The sequence below is a fragment of the Delphinapterus leucas genome, chromosome X (assembly GCF_059928025.1).
Source record: "Delphinapterus leucas isolate spDelLeu-1000000601 "Yukka" chromosome X, BTC_Dleu_Yukka2, whole genome shotgun sequence".
Lineage (NCBI taxonomy): Eukaryota > Metazoa > Chordata > Mammalia > Artiodactyla > Monodontidae > Delphinapterus > Delphinapterus leucas.
In genome coordinates this window covers 77,085,702-77,112,957 of record NC_143150.1, presented here as the reverse complement: position 1 = coordinate 77,112,957, position 27,256 = coordinate 77,085,702, and the positions used below count along the sequence as shown (strand labels likewise).

Sequence of the window (27,256 nt, the reverse complement as noted above, 5' to 3'; positions counted from 1 at the left end):
TCTTTTCTGAAACAACAGGAGAGAAGTAGGGATGCTGCCCAGTATCAGGGCAATTCTTGTATAGGCAGAGGGTAGACTTGGTTGCATAGCCCCTTGGCCATGTAGAGATTCTATAGATTTAACCCTTGCACTGGAAAAGAGGTCCATGAGATGTACCTATAAGTGCTTCCAACTCTGATATTCTGTGAGGAGTTTTGCAAACTTCTGGTGGGAGTGGGGGGCGAAGTGTGCTGTAACATTTGCAGCCTAGGAATCAGAACACAGGAACTTCTAGTCCAGGCTCTTTCACTAACTTGCTGTCCAATTTTTGTCTAATTACTTCCCCTCTCTGTGGCTAGATTTCTTCCTTCTTTTTATTTTTTGTTCTTTCTTCCCCTTCTCTCCCTCTCTTCCTTTCTTCTCTTTCTTCCTCTGTCCCTCCTTTCTTCCCTCTCCTCCTCCCTTTCCCTCTCCCTATCCTTCTTTCATGATGAAATTTGACTAGAATGTTTCTCCAGATTCCATCTGTGTCTGATATTTCATAACGTAGCAGTCATTTCTCTTTTTTTGTACATTTTGATTATGTTTTTAGCATCTTTATTGGAGTTTAATTGGGTTACAATATTCTGTTAGTTTCTTCTGTGTAACAAAGTGAGTCAGCTATATGTATACACATATCCCCAAAACCCCTCCCTCTTGAGACTCTCTCCCATGCCTCTACGTGGTCACAAAACACCGAGCTGATCTCCCTGTACTATGCAGCTGCTTCCCACTAGCTATCTGTTTTACACTCGGTAGTGTAGATATGTCAATGCTACTCTCTCACTTCGTCCCAGCTTAACCTTCCCCCTCCCCGTGTCCTCAAGTCGATTCTCAACGTCTATGTCTTTATTCCTGTCCTGTCCCTAGGATAATCAGAACCTTTTTTTTTCTTTTTAGATTCCATATATATGTGTTAGCATGTGGTAATTTTTTTCTCTTTATGACTTACTTCACTCTGTATGACAAAATCTAGGTCCATGCACCTCACTACAAATAACCCAATTTCGTTTCGTTTTATGGCTGAGTAATATTCCATTGTATATATGTGCCACATCTTCTTTATCCATTCATCTGTCAATGGACACTTAGTTTGCTTCCATGTCCTGGCTATTGTAAGTAGTGCTGCAGTGAACATTGTGGTACACGATTATTTTTGAATTACGGTTTTCACACGGTATATACCCAGTAGTGGGATTGCTGGGTCGTATGGTAGTTCTATTTTTAGTTTTTTAAGGAACCTCTATACTGTTATCCATAGTGGTAGTATCAATTTACATTCCCACCAACAGTTCAAGAGTGTTCCCTTTACTCCATACCCTCTCCAGCATTTATTGTTTCTAGATTTTTTGATGATGGCCATTCTGACCAGTGTGAGGTGATACCTCATTGTAGTTTTGATTTGCATTTCTCTAATAATTAGTGATGTTGAGCATCTTTTCATGTGTTTCTTGGCAATCTGTATATCTTTGGAGAAATGTATATTTAGGTCTTCTGCCCATTTTTGGATTGGGTTGTTGTTCTTTTGCTATTGAGCTGCATGAGCTGCTTGTATATTTTGGAGATTAACCCTTGTCAGTTGCTTCATTTGCAAATATTTTCTTCCATTCTGAGGGTTGTCTTTTCATCTTGTTTATGGTTTCCTTTGCTGTGAAAAAGTTTTTAAGTTTCATTAGGTCCCATTTTTTTTTAATTTTGTTTTGTTTTTATTTCCATTTCTCTAGGAGGTTGGTCAAAAAGGATCTTGCTGTGGTTTATGTCATAGAGTGTTCTGCCTGTTTTCTTCTAAGAGTTTTATAGTGTCTGGTCTTATATTTAGGTCTTTAACCCATTTTGAGTTTATTTTTGTGTATGGTGTTAGGAAGTGTTCTAATTTCATTCTTTTACATGTAGCTGTCCAGTTTTCCCAGCACCACTTATTGAAGAGGCTCTCTTTTCTCCATTATATATTCTTGCCTCCTTTATCAAAGATAAGGTGACCATATGTGCATGGGTTTATCTCTGGGGTTTCTATCCTGTCCCATTGATCTATACTAAAACAGAAATATAGTAATTTCTCTTTGCAGTGCCTGAGGTATATCCTTTTTTCCAGGCAGTAGGTGGCAATGGTGTTGGTAAGAAAAATCTGTCAGTTAAATGCAGTTCCCACGAAAGTTTTATTTTAGTTCTGTAAATTCCATTCATATTTGAGAAAAAAAAATCCTTAAACAAAGGAAGTTTCCTTGACAAATTAATAATTTCAGCCTGGCACTGGGTTTGACAAAAACTTGACAAAAAACATCACTTGGGTCCTCATTTCTCCCCATCTACCTAGGATACTTTCTTGGTCAAGAAAGATTGTTGTTAGCAAATTAGAAATAACCATTAATGGGGCTGAAAGGGACAATAGAATTAAGTGCTTGTAGTGAGTGCTAGGGTGGGGAACTTCTGAGAAAGAAAGACCCATCTCTCTAGCCTTGGTCCCAAAGTCAAATCCTAGGTTTAATATCCTTCCTATGAAATTATCCAGGCTACCCAGCCAGGTTTATATGCCTCTGTGGGGCTCATTCTTACTCTGGATGAGTGAAATTATTTTTGTGCCATACTAAGGCCCAAGGAGAGTGACTGTAGATGGCTTAAAAACATGGGAGGAGAGGCAGTGAATGGGTTTATAAGAGTAAAGGCTTAAAAGGTTAATCTTGGTCAAGATTTCTGAGTTTTCTTATTAGAAAAAGCCCAAGCTCTTTTTACCTTTGCATTTTCCAGTCCTTTCAAACTCTCCTCTTTCTGAACAATCCTCGAGTCATAGAATGTTTGAACTGGTACAGCCCCTTCGAGGTCATCTTTCACTTATTTTGCTAATGGGTGGAAGAGACAGAGATCTGGAGGGGGGAAAATGATTTTCTCATGTTAGGAACGTCAGCTCTAAATTTTTTTCCTCTTGCCCCTTCTCCATCAACCCCTGTTGATTCTTACTCCTAGGTAATCTCTTTAATCTGAAGTCTCCTTCATTCTACCTTGAGAGCTTAGTCTCTGATTAAGACTGAGAGAGACCATTGTAAGTAGCTCCCCAAAGACAGAACAAAATTTCCAAGTTAATGGAAAAGCCAGAACCAGAATCTGGCTTTGGAATTCTAGAAAAAGGGGTAGCAATGAAGATTGGTAAATATAAATATGCAATTAAGCAGCTTTGCAGATGACTTAAAGCATTACCATGGAGATTCAACATGTTGTTTGCTGGATGCTTACAATTATGTTTAATAAAACAGAAGAATAAATTCCCAGAAAAAAATGCAGCAAAATGCTAGAAGTGTGAGTGTTGTGGGTTTATCGGTGACATTTTTAATCCTGTTTTTGCTTTGCTTTAAATTCTAATAATATTTTAATTTTCAAATATTAATTACCTTTAATAGAAATGATGATTTTGCACTTAAAAATGTCCCGAATAATACACCTCAGCTTTTCCGAAAGAACCACTGATACTAGAGCCTTGATATCCAGGGAAAGTGGCAGAAAAAGAGGCTAGAGCTTGTAATGTGCTATTTTCCACCAATTTCATGTTAGATTTCTCAGCAACAAAGAGAACATTTATTACTTCACATTATTACTTCACATTTCTTGTGAAGTCCAAGTGGTGTGGACTTTACAGTAGATAGCTGTGGGTAGAAATATAAACATTGGAGGAAAAGTCCAGGCTAGAGAGAGAGATTTGAGTATTTTCATAGTTGAAGTCCTTTAGCATGTAAAGTTATAGGAAATAAGACTTAAAGCAAAAATCAACATTTAAGTGGTAGAAGGGAGAAGACAAACCAGGTTAAGGAGACAGAAAAAAGATTGGTCACAGAGGTAGGAGGAGACTCATATGCCAAAGGCAGAAAAGCGTTGAAAAAGAAGCAACTTGGGGACTTCCCTCACGGTCCAGTGACTAAGACTCAACACTCTCAATGCAGGGGGCCCGGGTTCAATCCCTGGTCAGGGAACTAGAACCCACATGGTGCAACTAAAGATCCCGTGTGCTACAACTAAGACCTGGTGAAGCCAAATTAATAAATAAATGTTTTTTAAAAAAGAATCACCTTGGACAACAATGTCCATATGAGATGATGTGATAGTCCTAGGTCATATGATTCTCCCAAAAAGACTTCTATTTTTTCCCATTCCCTCCAGTGATCTTCAGACTTTCTTCTCCATACCAACCCCTAAGCTATGACGTTTGGACAGTGTATACAGTCATTCATTTGCACAGAAATTCATTCACTCAACACATATTTATTGCACACATTCCATGTGCTAAGACTGGGATAGAGAGGTGAAATGATAGACATGATACTTACTCCCAGGGGAGATCTACAACAAACACACACACATAAAATAATAAGATAATTTCAGATCATGATATATGTCATGAAGGAAATAAAATACAATGGTGTGATGAACTGATTGGAGCTTTAGAGAAGTTATTTAGGGAAGACCACTCTGAGATTGTGACATTTAAGATCTAAGTAATGGTGGGGGGAAGGAGCTAAATGAAGATCTCTGAGCAGAATATTCCGAGCAGAGGGACAAGCAAGTGTAAATGTCTCAAGGTGGGAATAAACGTGGTTTGTTCAAGGGTCAGAAAGAAGGCCAGTATGGTTGGAGTGTAGTGAGCAAGGAGAAGCCGACATCGTATGAAATCATAGAGGTTGGCAAGAGTCATATTATATAGGGCCTTATAGACCACAGTCAGGAACTTGAATTGTATTCTGAGTATGAATGGAGCATTTAAACAAGGGAGCAATGTGCTCTGGATCATATTTGTTAAAGAGGACCCTGTATCTTGTTTGGAGAATGTTTGAGGTGGGAGGGAGAAACAGAGAAGACAGTTGTGAGACCATTGAAGTTTTCCAGGTGAGAGACGATAGTGGCTTTGACTAAGAAAGTGAGAGTGGAAACAGAAGGATGACTGTGAGGGAAGAGATGATAGGATTTATTGATGGAATAGATTTGGGGTATAAGGGAAATTGAAAAGTCAGAAAGTAGATATGGAAAGAAAATATTAGATTTTTTCAAGAAGTTTATAAACTAGTGGAAAGGACTGTTTTTTAAAGAGAGGAGCACTTAGTCCTTAACCATGTGATTTAGATGTAAAGTGTTTTAAGAGTAGAGAGGCCAAGAACATAAAGTCCAATGTGGGCCAGAGTAGTCAGCGAGGACTTTCTGGAAGAGATGAAGCATGAATTGGGTCTTGGAGAATAAGTGAACTCTTATAGATATTTATGGGGAAGGGGATGGGCAGGTCTATTCCAGAAAAGTAAAAATAACATGAGTGAAAATTCCAAGATAAGAATGAGATATGTGAGAGGGGCAATCAGGGACAGATTTAGTTAAAGCACTGATGAGTTTGGGACAGAGTGGTAAGTGGGATTGCATCAATAGTTTTCAGCTAGTTCATAGAGGCCTTTAAAAGCTAGGAGGAATTTGTAGTGGTGGTATAGGCAGTCAGCAGTAAAGGAAGTAATACTGGGGAAAATGTAAAAAAGTTAGTTTCTCCTGATCAATAGTCTATGAGCCTATGTGTCCTTGACATAGAAATCTGGATCTTGAGATTAGATCCAGGCAGCTCTACAATTCAGACATTTAAGACTGATACCCAAACATTTCATTGTAAAAAACCTAGGGAAAGCCATTCCAAAGCTCTCTGATGTAAGAATTCTTGTGATCAAGAAATTCATATATATATATATATATATATATATATATATATAAGCCCACATTTATTTCTTTGAGACTTGGTAGGAAGGGAGAAAATTGGTCAATTTCTTCCTTCAAATAATAATTACAGCTTTATTTACTTACTTATAGTTTCACTTATTAAACATTTACTCTATAATGTGCCAAGCAATATCCACATATTATTGTGTTTAATTCTAAAAAAATCCTATTAAGTAAAATGCCCCCCACTTTACCATGAGGAAACTGAAACACACAGAGGCTTAAAATTTTCCTGAAGGTTATATAGATAATAAGTGTCAGATAGGGTTACTGACCATCCCGGTTTGCTCAGAACTGAGGAGTTTCCAGGGACATGGGACTTTCAGTGCTAAAACTAGAGAAGCCCTTGGTAAACAGGGAGGAGCGGGTCATTCTAGTGGCAGGTTTAGTTTTAAACCCAGACAATGTAGCTTTGGCACCAGAGCTCTTAAACTCTGTGCTCATTGCTCTCAATAAACTTGTAATAATCTTTTATCTAATGCATGGAAAAACCTTATCTAAAACTACCCACTCTCTGCAATATGCCTAGAGAGAAGTAAGAACTCCCTCAGACACTATACAGGGGTGTTTTGATTCAGGTTTTTCTCTCTGTTCCTACCTCAGGGACATTTGAAATTTACTGCCAGGCAGGCAGCCATAGAGAAGCAGGGATGAGGGCAATCTATAATGTCTCCCAGTGTCCTGGCCACCAAGCCAACTCTCGTCAACATTACCAAGCTGCAAGGATCTACTACATCATGGCAGAAGAGATGGAGTGGGACTATTGCCCTGACAGGAGCTGGGAACTAGAATGGCACAACCAGTCTGAGAAGGACAGGTAAGGCTTCAGAAAAGAAGTGATCACACTTTCAAAGACTCTGGACCATTTTACTGAAATGGAGGAGGATACTGAAATTCTGAGCTGAGGAGGCACTTATCTAAAGTCAACTAATAAGATACCAACAAATCTAGAGGAAGGACTAGAACACAGGTAAGCTGGTACTCAGTGCTTTGTCTATGTTGTTATACTGTAGAGCTGAAGTAAAACCTTGCCCACATCCTCACGCTCTCAGTCTTGGCATCCTTTCCTCTGGTTAGCCAGAAGCACTGATATTGGGACTTAAATTTTATAGGGAATTTACTCAAGGGACTGAATGTCCCCAAGCTCAGATGTCCCTAGACAAAATGTCATTAAGATAGAGGCTAAGCTGTATAGAAGAAAAAGGCCAAAATAGAGTGGCTTAAATATGTTAGAATTTTATTTCTTGCTTAAGTACAAATATGAGCAGTTCGGGACCGATAGGTTAACTAGTCACCCATAACACTTGCTTTCATCTCTGGAACTAAGACATCTCTTCCAGTTGTAGTCACTCCCAGCTATCAAGAAATGGAAACTAAATCCATGGCAAGCAGCATTGTCTGTGAAGCAATGACCTGAAGTTGTAATACATTACTTTCTCTGAAACCCCATTATCCTGAACTTATTCATATGGCCATACCTAGCTGCAAGAAAGTCCAGGAAGTGTAATCTCTGGTTAGGCAGCCATGTGCTCAGCTAAAACCTAGGTGATTCTATTACTAAAAAGGAAGGAGGGGAGAATGGAAATTATGGTACAGTTTAGCAATTTCAACTATAGTTTATTTTTGGTGTTCTCACTACCCTTTGCCAATCTTTCTGTTGGTTTTTGAAGGTTGAAGCCTTCTTGCTAACTTGTACTGCAAGTTACAAAAAATTAATTCCCTTTTCTGGACTCTGGCTTACTCATCTTTAAAGTGATGTGGTATAGTTGAAAGAACTTGAGCAGCCTTTAATCCAAGCCCTGGCTCCCTTTCTGGCTGATAGTATCAGTACCTGTCACCTCTAGATCACTGGATTCCACCTCTAGGACATACATACCTCATCAGCCTATTGGGACGATCAAATGATAAAATGAATAGTAAAGTTCTTGTAAACAGGAAAACATCCCATAATGAGAAATCTGTAAGATTTCATTTTCTTCCTACCTCTCCCTACCCCTTATCCACCAGCAACAGAAGCAGTTAGTATTCTCCATTCTCCTACCACCTGTACCTTGTTCTTTGTCAGACTAATTCCATCTAACACATCATTAAGGTTGGAGCTAGAGTTCACGGCTCTGATTCTTACCAGATTAATTTTACTATAAATTCATAACTGGATGATGGCAAACAAGGAAATATAAATAAATATTGAAATATGCCATCTTTAACTGCAGATATGCAGCCAAAGTGTGTAATCTGATATTAGAATGAATAGGCCTCACCTTCTTATACCTGTGACATGAGGTTGGGTCTGACATAGCTTTCCCATACTTGAAAATGAGGGGTTAAGGGCAAGGTGCTGATGCCACTCTTTGGATTCCTCTAGTTATGGTCACATCTTCCTGAGCAACAAAGATGGACTCCTGGGTTCCAGATACAAGAAAGCTGTATTCAGGGAATACACTGATGGTACATTCAGGGTCCGACGGCCAAGGACTGGATCAGAGGAACACTTGGGAATCTTAGGTAAGGGAATTCCACTTCTCTCCTAGTGTCTAGAAACCTGTTATGCGCTTAGGGAGGTCATGTCATATCAGGAAGGCCTCTCCATTCCCCATTATCAGTTTTCCTTATAGTGGAACTATGGTCATATTTTATAAATCATCCATGAAAATAAGCAATCATATGGGGGTAATTCATGAATTCTGCTGCAACCTAAACCAGGTATTTCCAGGCCTCTATATCTAGGGATCTGTAAGGGTGATGATTTTTTTTTCAATGCTAAAAGCAAGGGAACTTAGGAACATCGAAGAGTAGGAAAAATGGTACAGGGAACTAGTATTACACTCACACTCTTGCAATTATTGCTGTAGTTTTTTCACTTTCATAGGAGCCAATGAGTTTCATCATTCTTATCTTCACACAGAAGGGACCCACTAGTCCTTGAAGGGAACCCAGCAATTCTGTACTCTGTGTCAAACTCTCACTCCTTACCAACAATTATTCCACAGAGCCCTGAATATCTAGAAACTTGGGCTATTATACAGAGTTGGAGTGGGAAAAGTAGGGATAATTGGAGGCATAATCTTGTTGAAGTACCTTTACCCTGTGGGTAGCAGTATCAACTCAAGGACTTCTGAATTTAAAAATGGAGTCAATCGTGACTTTCAGTTTTGGGACACTTTCTCCGGGCAAACTCCTAAATCTAGGGAGCTCATATGTATATCCCTTTTTTAATGTCTTTAATGTCCCTGTTCCACTATTCTACTAATGAGACTTTTCCTTCTTTTGTGTATACTAGGTCCACTTATCAGAGGAGAGGTTGGTGATATTCTAACTGTGGTATTCAAGAACAATGCCAGCCGGCCCTACTCTGTGCACGCCCATGGAGTGCTAGAATCTAGCACCGGCTGGCCACTGGCTGCTGAGCCTGGTGAGTGGGAACACTTAGTGAAGGAACACGTGAAGCATCTCTGTTTCAGCCCTCTGGCTTGTTCCTTTAAAAACTATATATATATATATATATATATATATATATATATATATATATCCTTAGCGAACAGAAAGAGGAATATTAACCAGAACTAAGCCCCAGTCTGAATTTGTCCCTATGAAACACTCAATTTTTCAATCTCAGAACAGACTGTTCACCTAAGGTATTTGTGTGTGTGTGTGTGTGTGTGTGTGTGTGTGGCTTAAAACAATACAAATTTATTATCTTCTGGTTCTGTAGGTCAGAGGTCTGACATGGGTCTTCCTGGACTAGAATCAAGGTTTTGGCAGGGCCTGTGTTCTTTTCTAGAGGATCTAGGGAAGAATCCATTTCTTTGTCCTTTCCAGCTTCTGGAGGCCACCCACATTCCTTGGCTCACACCCGATTCCTCCAGCTTCAAGCCAACAGCAGTGGGTTGAATCTTTTTCACATTGTGTCACTATAACACTGATTTTCTGCCTGCTTTTTCCATTTAAAATATTTGTGGCAAAACAAACATAAAATTTGCTATCATAACCATTTTAAGTGTACAGTTCAGTGGCATTAAGTACATTCACATTGTTGTGCAGCCATCACTGTCATCCAGCCATAGAACTGTTTTCACCTTGCAAAACTGAAACTCTATACCCATTAAATAGTAACTTGCCATTCCCCCTTCCCCAGCTCATGGCAACCAACATTCTACTTTCTTGTCTTTATGGATTTGACCTAGGTAGCTCATGTAAGTAAAGTCATACAGTACTTGACCTTTTCTGACTAGATAACTTCACTTGGCATAATGTTCTCATGGTTCATCCATGTTGTATTGTGTGACAGGGTTTCCTTCTTTTTAAGGCTGAATAATATTACACTATATACATATATATATATATATACACCCCACATATATATGTGTATATATATATATATATATATATACACAAAACATTGTTTTTTAAGGTATGTAAATTTTATTTTATTTTATTTTTTTATTCTTTTTTTAACACCTTTATTGGAGTATAATTACTTTACAATGGTGTGTTAGTTTCTGCTTTAAAACAAAGTGAATCAGTTATACATATACATATGTTCCCATACCTCTTCCTCTTGTGTCTCGCTCCCTCCCACACTCCCTACCCCACCCCTCTAGGTGGTCACAAACCACCGAGCTGATCTCCCTGGGCTATACAGCTGCTTCCCACTAGCTATCTATTTTACGTTTGGTAGTGTATATATGTCCATGCCACTCTCTCACTTTGTCACAGCTTAACAGCCCCCTCCCCATATCCTCAACTGTAGTAGGTCTATGTCTTTATTCTCGTCTTACCCATAGGTACTTCATGGCCTTTTTATTTATTTATTTTTCTTAGATTGCATATATATGCATATATATATGTTAGCATATGGTATTTGTTTTTCTCTTTCTAACGTACTTCACTCTGTATGACAGATTGGAGGTCCATCCACCTCACTACAAAAAGCTTAATTTCATTTCTTTTTATGGCTGAGTAATATTCCATTGTATATATGTGCCACAACTTCTTTATCCATTCATCTGATGATGGACACAGGTTGCTTCCATGTCTTGGCGATTGTAAATAGAGCTGCAATGAACATTTTGGTACATGAATCTTTTTGAATTATGGTTTTCTCAGGGTATATGCCCAGTAGTGGGATTGCTGGGTCGTATGGTAACTCTATTTTTAGTATTTTTTTTTTACATCTTTATTGGAGTATAATTGCTTTACAATGGTGTGTTAGTTTCTGCTTTATAATAAAGTGAATCAGTTATACATATACATATGTTCCCATATCTCTTCCCTCTTGCGTCTCCCTCCCTCCCACCCTCCCTATCCCACCCCTCCATGCAGTGACAAAGTGCCGACCTGATCTCCCTGTGCTATGCAGCTGCTTCCCACTAGCTATCTACCTTACGTTTGGTAGTGTATATATGTCCATGCCTCTCTCTCGCTTTGTCACAGCTTACACTTCCCCCTCCCTATATCCTCAAGTCCATTCTCTACTAGGTCTGTATCTTTATTCCTGTCTTACCCCTAGGTTCTTCATGACATTTTTTTTCTTAAATTCCATATATATATATATATATATATATATATATATGTTAGCATACAGTATTTGTCTTTCTCTTTCTGACTTACTTCACTCTGTATGACAGACTCTAGGTCTATCCACCTCATTACAAATAGCCCAATTTCGTTTCTTTTCATGGCTGACTAATATTCCATTGTATATATGTGCCACATCTTCTTTATCCATTCATCTGATGATGGACACTTAGGTTGTTTCCATCTCTGGGCTATTGTAAATAGAGCTGCAATGAACATTTTGGTACATGACTCTTTTAGAATTATGGTTTTCTCAGGGTATATGCCCAGTAGTGGGATTGCTGGGTCATATGGTAGTTCTATTTGTAGTTTTTTAAGGAACCTCCATACTGTTCTCCATAGTGGCTGAACCAATTCACATTCCCACCAGCAGTGCAAGAGTGCTCCCATTTCTCCACACACTCTCCAGAATTAATTGTTTCTAGATTTTTTTTTGATGGCCATTCTGACCAGTGTGAGATGATATCTCATTGTAGTTTTGATTTGCATTTCTCTAATGATTAAAGATGGTGAGGATTCTTTCACGTGTTTGTTGGCAATCTGTATATCTTCTTTGGAGAAATGTCTATTTAGGTCTTTTGCCCATTTGTGGATTGGGTTGTTTGTATTTTTGATATTGAGCTGCATGAGCGGCTTGTACATTTTGGAGATGAATCCTTTGTCAGGGGCTTCATTTGCAAACATTTATCCCATTCTGAGGGTTGTCTTTTGGTCTTGTTTATGGTTTCCTTTGCTGTGTAAAAGTTTTAAGTTGCATTAGGTCTCATTTGCTTATATTTGTTTTTGTTTTCTTTTCTCTAGGAGGTGGGTCAAAAGGATCTTGCTGTGATTTATGTCATAGAGTATTCTGCCTATGTTTTCCTCTAAGATTATGATAGTGCCTGGTCTTACATTTAGGTCTTTAATCCATTTTGAGTATATTTTTGTGTAAGGTGTTAGGGAGTGTTCTAATTTCATACTTTTACATGTACCTGTCCAGTTTTCCCAGCACCACTTATTGAAGAGGCTGTCCTTTCTCCACTATATATTCTTGTATCCTTTATCAAAGATAAGGAGGCTATATGTGTGTGGGTTTATCTCTGGGCTTTCTATCCTGTTCCATTGGTCTATATTTCTGTTTTTGTGCCAGTACCATACTGTCTTGATGAATGTAGCTTTGTAGTATAGTCTGAAGACAGGGAGGCTGGTTCCTCCAGCTCCATTTTTTTTTTCTTTCTCAAGATTGCTTTGGTATTCAGGTTCTTTGTGTTCCCATGTAAATTGTGAAATTTTTTGTTCTAGTTCTGTGAAAAATGCCAGTGGTAGTTTGATAAGGATTGCATTAAATCTGTAGATTGCTTTGGGTAGTAGAGTCATTTCCACAATATTGATTCTTCTAATCCAAGAACATTGTATATCCCTCCATCTGTTTGTGTCATCTTTAATTTTTTTATTCAGTTTGTTATAATTTTCTGTGTACAGGTATTTTGACTCCTTACTTAGGTTTATTCCTAGATATTTTATTCTTGTTGTTGCATTGGTAATGGGATTGATTTCTTAATTTCACTTTCAGATTTTTCATCATTAGTGTATAGGAATGCAAGAGATTTCTGTGCATTAATTTTGTATCCTGCTACTTTACCGAATTCATTGATTAGCTCTAGTAGTTTTCTGCTAGCATCTTTAGGATTCTCTATGTATACTATCATGTGATATTCAAACAGTGACAGCTTTACTTCTTCTTTTCCGATTTGAATTCCTTTTAATTCTTTTTCTCCTCTGAGAGCTGTGGCTAAAACTTCCAAAACTATGTTGAATAATAGTGGTGAGAGTGGGCAACCTTGTCTTGTTCCTGAACTTAGTGAAAATGGTTTCAGTTTTTCACCATTGAGGACGAAGTTGGCTGTGGGATTGTCATATATGGCCTTTATTATGTTCAGGAAAATTTCCCTGCTTTCCCTGAGGAAAGCAGGGCTTTTATCATAAATGGGTGTTGAATTTTGTCAAAAGCTTTCTCTGCATCTATTGAGATGATCATATGGTTTTTCTCCTCTTTTTGTTAATACAGTGTATCACATTGATTGATTTGCGTATATTGAAGAATCCTTGCATTCCTGGAATAAACCCCACTTGACCATGCTATATGATCCTTTTAATGTGCTGCTGGATTCTGTTTGCTAGTATTTTGTTGAGGATTTTTGCATCCATGTTCATCAGTGATATTGGCCTGTAGTTTTCTTTCTTTGTGACATCTTTGTCTGGTTTTGGTATCAGGGTGATGGTGGTCTCGTAGAATGTGTTTGGCAGTGTTCCTCCCTCTGCTATATTTTGGAAGAGTTTGGGAAGGATAGGTGTTAGCTCTTTTCTAAATGTTTGATAGTATTCGCCTGTGAAGCCCTCTGGTCCTCGGCTTTTGGTTGTTGGAAGATTTTTAATCACAGTTTCAATTTCAGTGCTTGTGATTGGTCTGTTCATATTTTCTATTTCTTCCTGGTTCAGTCTCGGCAGGTTGTGCATATCTAAGAATTTGTCCATTTCTTCCAGGTTGTCCATTTTATTGGCATAGAGTTGCTAGTAGTAATCTCTCATGATCCTTTGTATTTCTGCAGTGTCAGTTGTTCCTTCTCCTTTTTCATTTCTAATTCTATTGATTTGAGTCTTCTCCCTGTTTTTCTTGATGAGTCTGGCTAATGGTTTTTCAATTTTGTTTATCTTCTCAAAGAACCAGCTTTTAGTTTTATTGATTTTTGATATCGTTTCCTTCATTTCTTTCTCATTTATTTCTGATCTGATCTTTATGATTTCTTTCCTTCTGCTAACTTTTGGGTTTTTTTGTTCTTCTTTCTCTAATTGCTTTAGGTGCAAGGTTAGGTTGTTTATTTGAGTTGTTTCCTGTTTCTTAAGGTAGGACTGTATTGCTATAATCTTCACTCTTAGAACTGCTTTTGCCGCATCCCATAGGTTTTGGGTCATCGTGTCTCCATTGTCATTTGCTTCTAGGTATTTTTTGATTGCCTCTTTGATTTCTTCAGTGATCACTCTGTTATTAAGTAGTGTATTTTTTAGCCTCCATGTGTTTGTATTTTTTACAGATCTTTTCCTGTAATTGATATCTAATCTCATAGCGTTGTGGTCAGAAAAGATAATTGATACAATTTCAATTTTCTTAAATTTACCAAGGCTTGATTTGTGACCCAAGATATGATCTATTCTGGAGAATGTTCCATGAGCACTTGAGAAAAATATGTATTCTGTTGTTTTTGGATGGAATGTACTGTAAATATCAATTAAGTCCATCTTGTTTAATGTGTCATTAAAGCTTTTGTTTACTTATTTATTTTCATTTTGGATGATCTGTCCATTGGTGAAAGTGGTGTGTTAATGTCCCCTACTATGATTATGCTAATGTCTTTTATGGCTGTTAGTATTTGCCTTATGTATTGAGGTGCTCCTATGTTGGGTTCATAAATATTTACAATTGTTATACCTTATTCTTGGATCGATCCCTTAATCATTATGTAGTGTCCTTCTTTATCTCTTGTAATAGTCTTTTTTTAAAGTCTATTTTGTCTGATATGAGAATTGCTACTCCAGCTTTCTTTTGATTTCCATTTGCATGGAATATCATTTTCCATCCCCTCACTTTCTGTCTCTATGTGTCCCTAGGTCTGAAGTCGGTCTCTTGTAGACAGCATATATGTGGGTCTTGTTTTTGTATCCTTTCACCCAGTCTCTGTCTTTTGGTGTGAGTATTTAATCCATTTACCTTTAAGGTAATAATTGATACATATGTTCCTATTCCCATTTTATAATTGTTTTGGATTTGTAATTGTAGGTCTTTCCCTTCTCTTGTGTTTCTTGCCTAGAGAAGTTCCTTTAGCGTTTGTTGTAAAGCTGATTTGTTGGTGCTGAACTCTCTCAGCTTTTGCTTGTCTGTAAGTGTTTTAATTTCTCCATCAAATCTGAATGAGATCCTTGCTGGGTAGAGTATTCTTGGTTGTAGGTTTTTCTCCTTCATCACTTTAAGTATGTCCTGCCACTCGCTTCTGGCTTGCAGAGTTTCTGCTGAAAGATCAGCTGTTACCCTTATGGGGATTCCCTTGTGTGTTATTTTTTGTTTTTGCTTTGCTGCTCTTAATATGTTTTCTTTGTATTTAATTTTTGTTAATTTGCTTAGTATGTGTCTTGGCGTGTTTCTCCTTGGATTTATCCTGTATGGGTCTCTCTGTGCTTTCTGGACTTGATTAAATATTTCCTTTCCCATATTAGGGAAGTTTTCAACTATAATCTCTTCAAATATTTTCTCAGTCCTTTCTTTTTCTCTTCTTTTTCTGGCAACCCTATAATTTGAATGTTGGTGTGTTTAATGTTGTCCTAGTGGTCTCTGAGTCTGTCCACAGTTCTTTACAGTCTTTTTCATTTATTCTCCTCTGAAGTAATTATTTCTACTATTTTATCTTCCAGGTCACTTATCTGTTCTTTTGCCTCATTTATTCTGCTATTGATCCCTTCTAGAGTATTTTTAATTTCATTTATTGTGTTGTTCATCGTTGCTTGTTTCCTCTTTAGTTCTTCTAGGTCCTTGTTAAATGTTTCTTGCATTTTCTCACTTCTGTTTGCAAGATTTTGGATCATCTTTACTATCATTATTCTGAATTCTTTTTCAGGTAGACTGCCTATTTCCTCTTCATTTGTTAGGTCTGGTGGGTTTTTACCTTACTCCTTCATCTGCTGTGTACTTTTCTGTCCTCTCATTTTGCTTATCTCACTGTGTTTGGGGTCTCCTCTTTTCATTCTGCAGGTTCGTAGTTCCCATTGTTTTTGGTGTCTGTCCCCAGTGGCTAAGGTTTGTTCAATGTGTTGTGTAGGCTTTCTGTTGGAGGGGACTAGTGCCTGTGTTCCTTTGGCTGAGGTAGGATCTTGTCTTTCTGGTGGGCAGGTCCACGTCTGGTGGTGTATTTTGTGGTGTCTGTGGCCTTATGATTTTAGGCAGCCTCTCTGTTAATGGGTGGGGTTGTGTTCCTTTCTTTCTAGTTGTTTTGCATAGGGTGTCCAGCACTGTAGCTTGCTGGTCGTTGAGTGAAGCTGCGTCTTGGTGTTGAGATGGAGATCTCCTTGAGATTTTCACCATTTGATATTATGTGGAACTGGGAGGTCTCTTGTGGATCAGTGTCCTAAAGTTGGCTCTCCCACCTCAGAGGCACAGCACTGACTCCTGGCTGGAGCACCAAGATCCTTTCATCCACATGGCTTAGAAGAAAAGGGAGAAAAAGTAGAAAGAAAGAAAGAAAGAAAGAAAGAGGATAAAATAGAATAAAATAAAATAAAGTTATTAAAATAAAAAATAATTATTAAGAAATTGTTTTAAAAAAAATAAAAAATGAATAAATAAAATGGATGGACAGAACCCTCAGACAAATGGTGAAAGCAAAGTTTTGCAGACAAAATCTCACAGAGAAGCATACATGTACACCCTTACAAAAAGTGGAAAAAGGGAAAAAATAATATATCTTGCTCTCAAAGTCCATCTCCTCAATTTGGGATGATTCGTTGTCTAATCAGGTTTTCCACAGTTGCAGGGTACATCAAGTTGATTGTGGAGATTTAATCCGCTACTCCTGAGGCTGCTGGGATAAATTTCCCTTTCTCTTCTTTTTTCGTACAGCTCTCGGGGTTCAGCTTTGGATTTGGCCCTGCCTCTCCATGTAGGTCACCTGAGGGCGTCTGTTCTTCCCTCGGACAGGAAGGGGTTAAAGGAGCAACTGATTTGTGGGCTCTGGCTCACTGAAGTCGGTGGGAGGGAGGGGTACAGATGCGGGACAAGCCTGTGGCAGCAGAGGCCGGCATGACGTTGCAACAGCCTGAGGCACGCCATGTGTTCTCCTGGGGAAGTTGTCCCTGGATCACGGGACCCTGGCAGTAGCATGCTGCACAGGATCCCGGGAGGGGTGGTGTGGATAGTGACCTGTGCTCGCTCACTGGCTTCTTGATGGTGACAGCAGCAGCCTTAGCATCTCATCTCCGTCTCTGTGGTCCGCACTGTTAGCCGCGGATTGCACCCGTCTCTGGAGCTCCTTTAAGCAGTGCTCTTAATCCCCTCTCCTCACGCACCAGGAAACAAAGAGGGAAGAAAAAGTCTCTTGCCTCTTTGGCAGGTCCAGACATTTTCCTGGACTCCCTCCTGGCTAGCTGTGGCGCACTAACCTCTTCAGGCTCTGTTCACACCGCCAACCCTCGTCCTCTCCCTGCGATCTGACCAAAACCCAAGCCTCAGCTCCCAGCCCCCACCTGCCCTGGCAGGTGAGCAGACAAGCCTCTGGGGCTGGTGAGTGCTGGTTGGCACCAATCCTCTGTGCAGGAATCTCTCCACTTTGCCCTCTGCACCGCTGTTGCTGTGCTCTCCTACATGGATCTGAAGCTTCCCCCCTCCGCCACCCACAGTCTCTGGCCATGATGGGGCTTCCTAGTGTGTGGAAACCTTTCCTCCTTCACAGCTCCCTCCCACTGGTGCAGGTACCATCCCTATTCTTTTGTTTCTGTTTTTTCTTTTCTCTTTTGTCCTACCCAGGTACGTGGGGAGTTTCTTGCCTTTTGGGAGGTCTGAAGTCTTTTGATAGCATTCAGTGGGTGTTCTATAGGAGCAGTTCCATGTGTAGATGTTTTTCTGATATATCTGTGGGGAGGAATGTGATCTCCGCATCTTACTCTTCTGCCATCTTCCACCACCTTAGGTCTTTTGTTTAATCAAAGACATGCTCAACACTTGCCACACATGGAGCCTTGTACTGTCATTAGCCCTGAGTACAGATTGAGCTTCTAACCCTCTCTAGATCTGAAGTTGAACTTGGCTATAGTCTGAGCTCCTAATCATGACTAGAGAGTGGCCTGTACCAGACCACAAACTGATCCTTAAACCCAGCCATAGATAAAGTTCTTGTCCTCTTAGTACAGACTAAATCCTAACTTCAGTCATATACTAAACTTCTAATATTAAATGTAGGGTTACCATAATCCTGACCACATTATCTTCCATGCATTCATTCATTGAATAAACACTTACTGGAGCCTTACTGGGTGCAGGAGAAATTTTAGAAATTATAGAAAGAGTGCGGAATAATACTTTTTCATACCCTAGAAAAAAACTTGGGCTATTAGGATAGATAAGTAAACTGGTAATTATAATCCCATGTTTTAACTGTTAAATCGGGGCTTTAAAAATGTGCCATGGAAGTGTAGAATAGGGTACCTAATCTAAAGTTCGGATGGTCAAGGATTGTTTCCCAGAGTAGGTGATAGCTGAGATCTAAATCAGTAGTTCTCAAACTTTAGCATGCATCAGAATCACCTGGAAAGTCTGTTAAATCATAGATTTCTGGGAATATCCCCAGATCCTCTGATTCAGTAGGTCTGGGATAGGGTTCAATAATTTTCTTATTCAAACAATTTCCTAGGTGATTCTGATGTTGCTGGATCAGGAACCACACCTTAAGAACCACTAATCTAAAAAATGAGAAGTAAGTATACAGGTAAATTGGTAAATTGATAGTGTGGAAGGAAAGAAGAAATTTGACGTTGAGGAATGGGTTCTAAAAAGATCAAGTAAGTAGAATCAACAGGATTTGATTAATTGGGTATGGAAGGTGAGAAGGAGGATTCTTGAATGACAGCCAGATATTTGGAGGAAAATCCTGGAATGATTCCCACATTTTTGGCCTGGACAACCAGATATATGGTAATGTCATTCACCACTATAGGGAACATGGGCAGAAACTGATTTGGGATGGGGAAGAATGGATGATGGTGAGTTCACATTGGAATTTCTTGAATTTGTGATGTCTGTAAGACAACGAAATAGAGATATCTAATAGACATAAAGGTCCAAAGCTCAAAAGAAATGTAGGATCTGAAGGAATAGGTGTGAAAGACATCAACATTTAAGTAGTAATTGAAGGCAAAGAAATAAGCACAGTCACCCTGGAAGAGTATATTCATTGGGACAGTAGGAATCCTAGAATGATACCCTGAGGAAAACCAACTTTTAAGGGAGGTACTAATTGAAAGGTAAGCATGAGAAAAAGTGAGCAAGATGTTAGAAGAAATACCATGATAAGATTTTATCGAAAATGTTTAAAAGATCATTTCAAAAATGAAGAGGTCAACAGTTTCAGCTTCCTCAGAGAGATTAAATAAGATAACATAAAATTTCCCATTGGATATAGCAACAGAGGAATGGCTGGTGCTTTTCATAAATTGGTGGGAAAAGAAGCCAGATTATAATGGAATAAACAGTAATTGAGAGAGTTGGGAGTGGAAACAGTGAGTGTGGATTGATTTTAAGACTTAAGAAGAGCAATTTCAGGTGACGAGATGGTCTGGGGTTTGACCAGGGGCTAAAGTAAAGTGGAAGTGAAAGTTACTGGAATTGAGATCAAGGGACTGAAAGGCTAGAGTGTTGGATGAGTCATACATATAGACTTCAAAGTTACTCAGAAGAGTGGTAGAGATTGGGGTGGAAAGGAAGATGGTGATCCAGGTACTAAAATCATCAATAAATGAGTAAAAGGAGAAAGGAGATACATTGGAAGCAGGGAAAACATTTAGAAGGTTGTTGTACATACAAGTGATGATAATGACTTTAACAAAAGTGGTAGGAAATGAGGATTGAGAGAATTAGTTGGGTTTGAGGGATGTTAATGGATAATCAATAGGACACGATGATTGTACAGGTGTTAGGGGATAAGAGAGAGTTAAGGATTACAAACTGATTTTTTGGATTAAGCACCTAGATGATGGTACCACTCACAAAAGAAGATAAAAAAGCATGAAGTATGGGGTGTTTTTGTTTGTTGGTTTGTTTGTTTATTTAGAGGGGGAAGATATTAAGTTTATTTATTTATTTTATTATTTTTTTTTTTGCAGTATGCAGACCTCTCACTGTTGTGGCCTCTCCTGTTGTGGAGCACAGGCTCCGGACACGTAGATTCAGTGGCCATGGCTCACGGGCCCAGCCGCTCAACAGCATGTGGGATCTTCCTGGACTGGGGCACGAACGCGTGTCCCCTGCATCAGCAGGCGGACTCTCAACCACTGTGTCACCAGAGAAGCCCATTAAGTTTTTTTTGATTGTCTTGAATATAAGGTACCTGTAAGACATCCAGGTGGAAAAGAGAGCACTGAAAAGAATAGGAGGCTGGGCTTCCCTGGTGGTGCAGTGGTTGAGAGTCCGCCTGCCGATGCAGGGGATGCGGGTTTGTGCCCTGGTCCGGGAAGATCCCACATGCCACGGAGCAGCTGGGCCCGTGAGCCATGGCCGCTGAGCCTGTGCGTCCGGAGCTTGTGCTCCACAATGGGAGAGGCCACAACAGTGAGAGGCCTGCATACCGCAAAAAATAAAAATAAAAAATAAAAAAAAAATAGGAGGCTGTACTCAATTTGAGTATGGGTTTGTAATTTGGAAGAAATATCTGTAAAAATGTGGAGCTTTAACAGTCACCAGTAACTACAATAAATGATAGTTGAAATCATGGTCATATGTGAGATCACCTAGTGAGATAGTGTGTAAAGTGACAATAACATTGAGCTGAGAATGGAACTTTGCAAATACCATTATTTAATAGGAGGTGATATACCTTAAATAATTTATAGATTTGAAGCAGTTCTAATCAAAAACACAATTGGACATTTTTATACTTAAATGAAATGATTGTACATAAAGTTCATTTGGAAGAATAAGGAATGGCTGGACAAGAAGATCCAAGAAGTATTTTAAAAGATGAATGAGATGAATGGACCTAGAGAATATAATACATAGTGAAGTCAGTCAGACAGAGAAAGACAAATACTATATGATAACACTTATATGTGGAAATTAAAAAAATAATACAATAATATAAAATGAGTCTATATACAAAGCAGAATCAGACTCACAGACATAGAAAACAAACTTATGGTTACCAAAGGGGAGAGGAAAGGAGGAAGGGACAAATTAGGAGTATGGAATTAACAGATACAAACTACTATACATAAAATAGATAAACAACAAAGATATACTGCATAACACAGGGATTTATATTCAATATCTGTGATAACCTATAATGGAATATAATCAGAAAAAACCTGAATCATTATGCTGTACACCTGAAACTAACACAATATTGTAAATCAACTACTCTTTAATAAAAAAGATTAATGAGAGAAGACTAGCACAACCCAATATTACAGCATATTATAAAGGTACAATAATTAAAGCAGCATGGTACTGTTAAAAAGTAATAGGACAAAAAAATCCCTGAAACAGACTCAAAGTTCTATCTTTGTCAACAGCTGTGGGAATACAATTATTCCAATACTAGCCCACATTTCTTCTTTCTACCTCCCTCCTTAGGTCTCCTCACTAAGGAAATGTTATTAACCTGATTAGTCAGAACCCAGGATATTTGTTGGACAATGCCTTACTAGTGGGCAGGGTTACTCTTTCTCTCATCTCAGCACTCTCTATTTCACTCTTCCATGTGGTAAGTTGATCTGTGCCTGCAAATGGGTAAACTGGTTATATGAGTTAAGACTCATATAACTGGTTTTCTGTGTTATGCCTGCACTGCAGATCAAGCTATCTTAGTTTTAAGGGGCTGGAATGAGGAAGCTTTGTTTAGGACTTTAAGTCAAAGTTTTTCAAAAGCTTCAAGGAGAGGAGTAATTAATAAAAGTCAGACATTCTTGTGGTCCTGTATTAATATTATCACAAGCGCATAGAAATCTTGCCTCTTGCCTCTAATGCTGAGTGTATACAAAAGTTTAATATTAGAAAAATCTAGCATTTCAGTGGCAGAAAGGAAAAATTGATCAATACAGTCAGCCCTCCATATCCACTGATTCAACCAACTACATCCATGGATTCAACCAACTACAGACTGAAAATATAGTTGATCCTTGAACAACATGGATTTGAACTGCACAGATCCTCTTATATACAGATTTTTTCAATAAATATGTACTAAAGTACTACCCAATCTGTGGTTGGTTGAATCCACAGATGAGGAACCACGAATATGGAGAGCCAACCATAAAGTTATATGTGGATTTTCATTTTTTATATAATTTTTAAAACATATTTATTTATTTATTTGGTTGCACCAGGTCTTAGTTGCAGCAGGCGGGCTCCTTAGTTGTGGCATGCATACTCTTATTTGCAGCATGCATGTGGGATCTAGTTCCTTGATGACGGATCAAACCTGGGCCCCCTGCATTGGGAGCATGGAGTCTTAACCATTGCACCACCAGGGAAGTCCTTATATGTGGATTTTCAGTTGTGTGGAAGGTTGGCATCCTTAACCCTGTGTTGTTCATGGGTCAACTGTATAAAAAAAAATTCCAGAAAGTTTCAAAAACCAAAACTTTAATTTGCCATGGGCCAGGAACTATTTACATAGCATTTACATTGTATTTACAACAATTTACATAGTATTTACATTGTATTAGATATTAAAAGTAATCTAGAGATGATTTAATGTATACGAGAGGATGTGTGTAGATTATATGCAAATACTGTACCATTTATATAAGAGACTTAAGCATGGATTTTTGTATCTATGGTGGTTCCTGGAACCAATCCCCCATGGATACCGAGAGAGGACTATATGGCTTTAGGACAAGTTCTCTCTTTCCAAAAACAAAATTAGATCTCTGTTTATTACCATATGCTAAAATAAATTACAAACAGATTAAAGGTAAAATAGCTTAAAAATAAAAGAATTAAAAGAAAATATGTCTGAATTCTGGGTGGAGATAGATTTTTCTAAGTTTGAGACCCTAAAAAGATGTTTAACGCATAAGATATTGTTACTACAGGTAGGAAACTTATTTTTTTTAAAGAGTAGCAAAAGAAAAATGAGTATATAGACAGGAAATTTATGAAGGAAGAAATACAAATGTCTAATGAAAAAAATTGGGGCGTCACTAATAAATATTGCACTGCAAATTTGTTAGTAAAACCAATGTGACCTCTGCCTTCATGAATTTTACAGTCTAGGGGAGAAAGCAGGTAGTAAGTGAGAAACCAATAGATACATACATATTTACAAAATTAGGTAAGCTCTATGAAGGAAGCAGAAGAAGATAATGTGACAGGGTGGAGGGAGAAGTGTATAAATCTTCCTGAGGCTGTGACATTTAATTTGAGACCTGATGGATATAAGGAGATAGGGAGACAACTATGAAAAGAGTATTTGAGGAAGGGGAGAAAATTCCAAGAAAAAGGAACAGCAAGGGTAAGGACCCTGAAGCAAGAGTGTATTCGTTCTGATCAAGAAGAGCAAGACTGCTAGTATTCTGGAATTGAGTAGGCCACAGGGAGAAGGGTAGGCGAAAAGGTCAGAAAGTTAAAAGTGGAAGAAGAGCAGGAAGCAGATTATGTTGGGTCTTACAGGCCATAATAGGAACTTTGAGTGGATTGGGAGGCCATTGGAAGATTTTAAACAGAGGAGCGACATGATCTGACTTACATTTTAACAGGATCAATCCGATTGCTGTGTTGAGGAGAGGTTATAAGTAGGCAAGGGAGGAATTAGGGAGATGATCTAGGAAGCAATGCAGTAATTCTGTTTAGAGATGATGAGATGATGGTAGCTTGGAAGTGATGAGCAGTGGTCATATTTAGGATGGGTTTTTAAGGTAGATCCAATGAGATATTTTGATGGTCTAGATGTGAGATGGGAGGGGGAAAGCAGAAAAAGATGATTTCAAGGTTTTTGGTCTGGACCAATGGAAATAGTTGTCATTCAATGAAATGGAGAAGTTTGAAATAAAGTTTAAGATGTGGAAATATCAAGTAGGTATTTGGCTACACGTGTAGCCAAATTAGAGAAGAGGTGTGAACTTGAGATAGAAATTTAAGAGTCATCAGCATGTAGATGATATTTAAAGATATAATATGCATGAGATCACTTAGGGAGTGAGTTAGACAATAAAAAGTGACCGAGATAATTAGATTAATCCAGGTATGAAATGATGGCACCTCAGGCCAGCCAAATACAGTGAAAGGAGTAAGAGGTGTTCTGATTCTGGGGTTTCTAGATAGATTGGGGTTTCTAGATAGATTTTTCTTTTTGATTTTCAAGAGTTTCTATATTTTAGTTATTAGTTGTCTGTTTTATACATTGCAGGCATCTTTTCCCAATTTGTCATTCATCTGTTCATTTTGTTCATGGTGTTGTTTGTTGAACAGAACATCATTTGTAATCAAATTTTGGCCTCATGGTTTGTGCTTTTTAAGTTTTGTTTATAAAGTCCTTTCCACCTCTGGTCACAAGGATATTGGGCTATGTTATCTTCTATTTATAATTTTGTCACATTCAGATCTTTAATAATGCCAGAATCTACCTTTCTATGTGCCATTAGCTAGGGATCCATTTAATTTTTTTCTCCATATAGTGAGCAAGTTTTCTCAATACCATGTCTTAAACAATTCAGCTCTTCCCCATTTTACTTGTTTTTGCCACCTTTATAGTTTACTTTCTTTTTTTATGAATTTTTATTGGAGTATGGTTGCTTTACAACGTTGTGTTAGCCTCCACTGCACAACAAAATGAATCAGCCATACACATACAGATATCCCCTCCCTTTTAGCCTTCTCTCCCATTTAGGTTACTACAGTGCATTAGATAGAGTTCCCTGTGCTATATTGTATGTTCCCATCAGTTGTCTTTTTTATACATAATATCAATAACGTATATGTGTCAGTCCCAGTCTCCCAATTCCTCCCACCCCACCCCTTTCCCCCTTGGTATCCATACATTTGTTCTCTATGTCTGTGTCTCTATTTCTGCTTTGCAAATAAGGTCATCTATACCATTTTTCTAGATTCCACATATATGCAAGCCTATATCACATATTATTATATGATATTTGCTTTCCTCTTTCTGACTTACTTCACTCTGTATGGCACTCTCTAGGTCCATCCACATCTCTACAAATGACCCAATTTCATTCCTTTCTATGGCTGAGTAATATTCCATTGTATATGGGTACCACATCTTCTTTATCCATTCCTCTGTTGATGGACATTCAGTGTTTACTTTCTTTAAATAAATAGATCTGACTCCAAGTTTTTATTCTGCTGTATTTGTATGTTATTATGTTATTGCAAAAATATCATACTATTTTTATTATTATAAGTTTGAAATTTGTCTTAATATTTGGAGGATAGGCCTCCTTTGTTCAAGATTGACTGAAGTGTGTGTTATTTTTTCATATAAATTTTAGAGTAAGTTTATCAAGTTCAACAACAAAATCCAACTATGATTTTGATTTGTATTGTGTTGAATTTATAGATTATTTTAGAGAAAATTGGCATTTTTATATTATTCACTTGTTGGAATAACTTTCCGTTTATTCAGATAGTCTGTGAAGACACATAACACTTTTTTCATAGTGTTATGAAAATTTCCCCATTAAGGTTTTACATATGCCTAATTAAGTTAATCTATGGATGTTTTATTGCTTTTGTTGCTAATTTTAAATTATATTTCTAATTGATTATTGCTAATGTAGTTAAATGCTATTGATTTTTATAATTTAATCTTTTATCTGGTAGGCTTCCTGAATTTCCTTATTAATTCTGTAGTTTGTTGATTCTGCAAAAAACGAGTATTTTATCCTTCTACTTATTATTTCCTTTTTGACATATGTGTTTGCCAGGATCTCTAGTATTAGTGATAGTGGTGGTAACCCTTAGCTTTTTCCTAATCTCAAGGGGGATACAACTAACTTTTCTCACCCTTTGCTATGGATCTTTTTTTGAGGAAGGTGATAAATTTATTTAAATTTTAGTCAATGTAAATGACTAAAACCTTTAATAGAAGGATCATTTTAAAACCACTTTGAAGCCTACCTCTGTAAAGTGATTTTTCCAAGATGGTTATACCAGACATGCCCTAATCCCCAAACTATATTAAATGGTATAGGTTCTGATAAGCTTGGAATTTGTACACCTCACCCTCTTCCCCAAATAAATTTAAAGGTTTTATAATACATACTCCCACATGGCGTACAAATTTTCCTGTATTCAGTAAATTTCTTCTTAGTAGAGAGGAAAAACCTGACCCAATTATGAGACCAATCACACCACTGTTGAAAAACTGTACTTACTACTTCAGAATACTGGCATGAACAACTTGTATTTTAACCTAAAATCTTTATTAAATCCTAGTTTAGCGTCTGTATTATAAGTTAGAGTGTTGGTTAACTTGTGGTGAAATGAGGATTATGCAAGTAATAATGCAGCATAATATTTTACTACTATAAAAACAAGTATCATGTAGTTAGAGTTGTAACTGTACACCCACCTTAAAAATGTTTTCCCACATATCTATGTAAAACATGTAATTTAAAAATACTTACGCCATAATATATAAATAGTTGTTATAAATACACATAGCACATTCTATAGACACCATATATATTTTTTAAAGAGACTGTAAATTATACATGGAAAAATTACACCCTTGGAAAAGCTTATATTCTAATAGTGTTAAACATCTAGATTAAATAATAAATTGTATTTCAGAAGCATGCTATATTACATGTATATCAATTCTATTACCTTAAGTGCTCACCAACAAATCATTAACATATAGAGACATTCATCACAAGAATCAAGAACTATCATCTATCTCTTCCGCATATTAACAGGTGGTCAACTCCAAATCAACAATGCTCACATACTTATGTCTGTAAACAACTATCTTAAGTGAAAGATGGGCTGAGTTAAGTACATCTACAACATATTATAAACAATTCATTACAAAAAGATCGCAAGTTAAAACTGGAACACTTTACAAAGCTGATCACAAAACATCATAAAAACTGTCTTCAGTAAAACTCTGTAACAGATTGGTCAACTGGATATATCTGGATATGATAGAGACCTCTTATTGAATATGCACACAAGTTA

The 27,256-nt window shown here is 37.8% G+C and overlaps 1 protein-coding gene across 1 annotated transcript in view; it reads left to right on the top strand.

Annotated features, from left to right (window-relative positions):
* The window catches only part of HEPH (hephaestin), an 87,951-nt gene that overhangs the window by 36,551 nt on the left and 24,144 nt on the right, over positions 1-27,256 (top strand). The window contains exons 12-14 of the mRNA XM_022564087.3: positions 6,355-6,568; positions 8,117-8,256; positions 9,032-9,163. Coding sequence (XP_022419795.2) covers positions 6,355-6,568; positions 8,117-8,256; positions 9,032-9,163 — 486 coding nt within the window. The remainder of the gene's footprint in view (positions 1-6,354; positions 6,569-8,116; positions 8,257-9,031; positions 9,164-27,256) is intronic.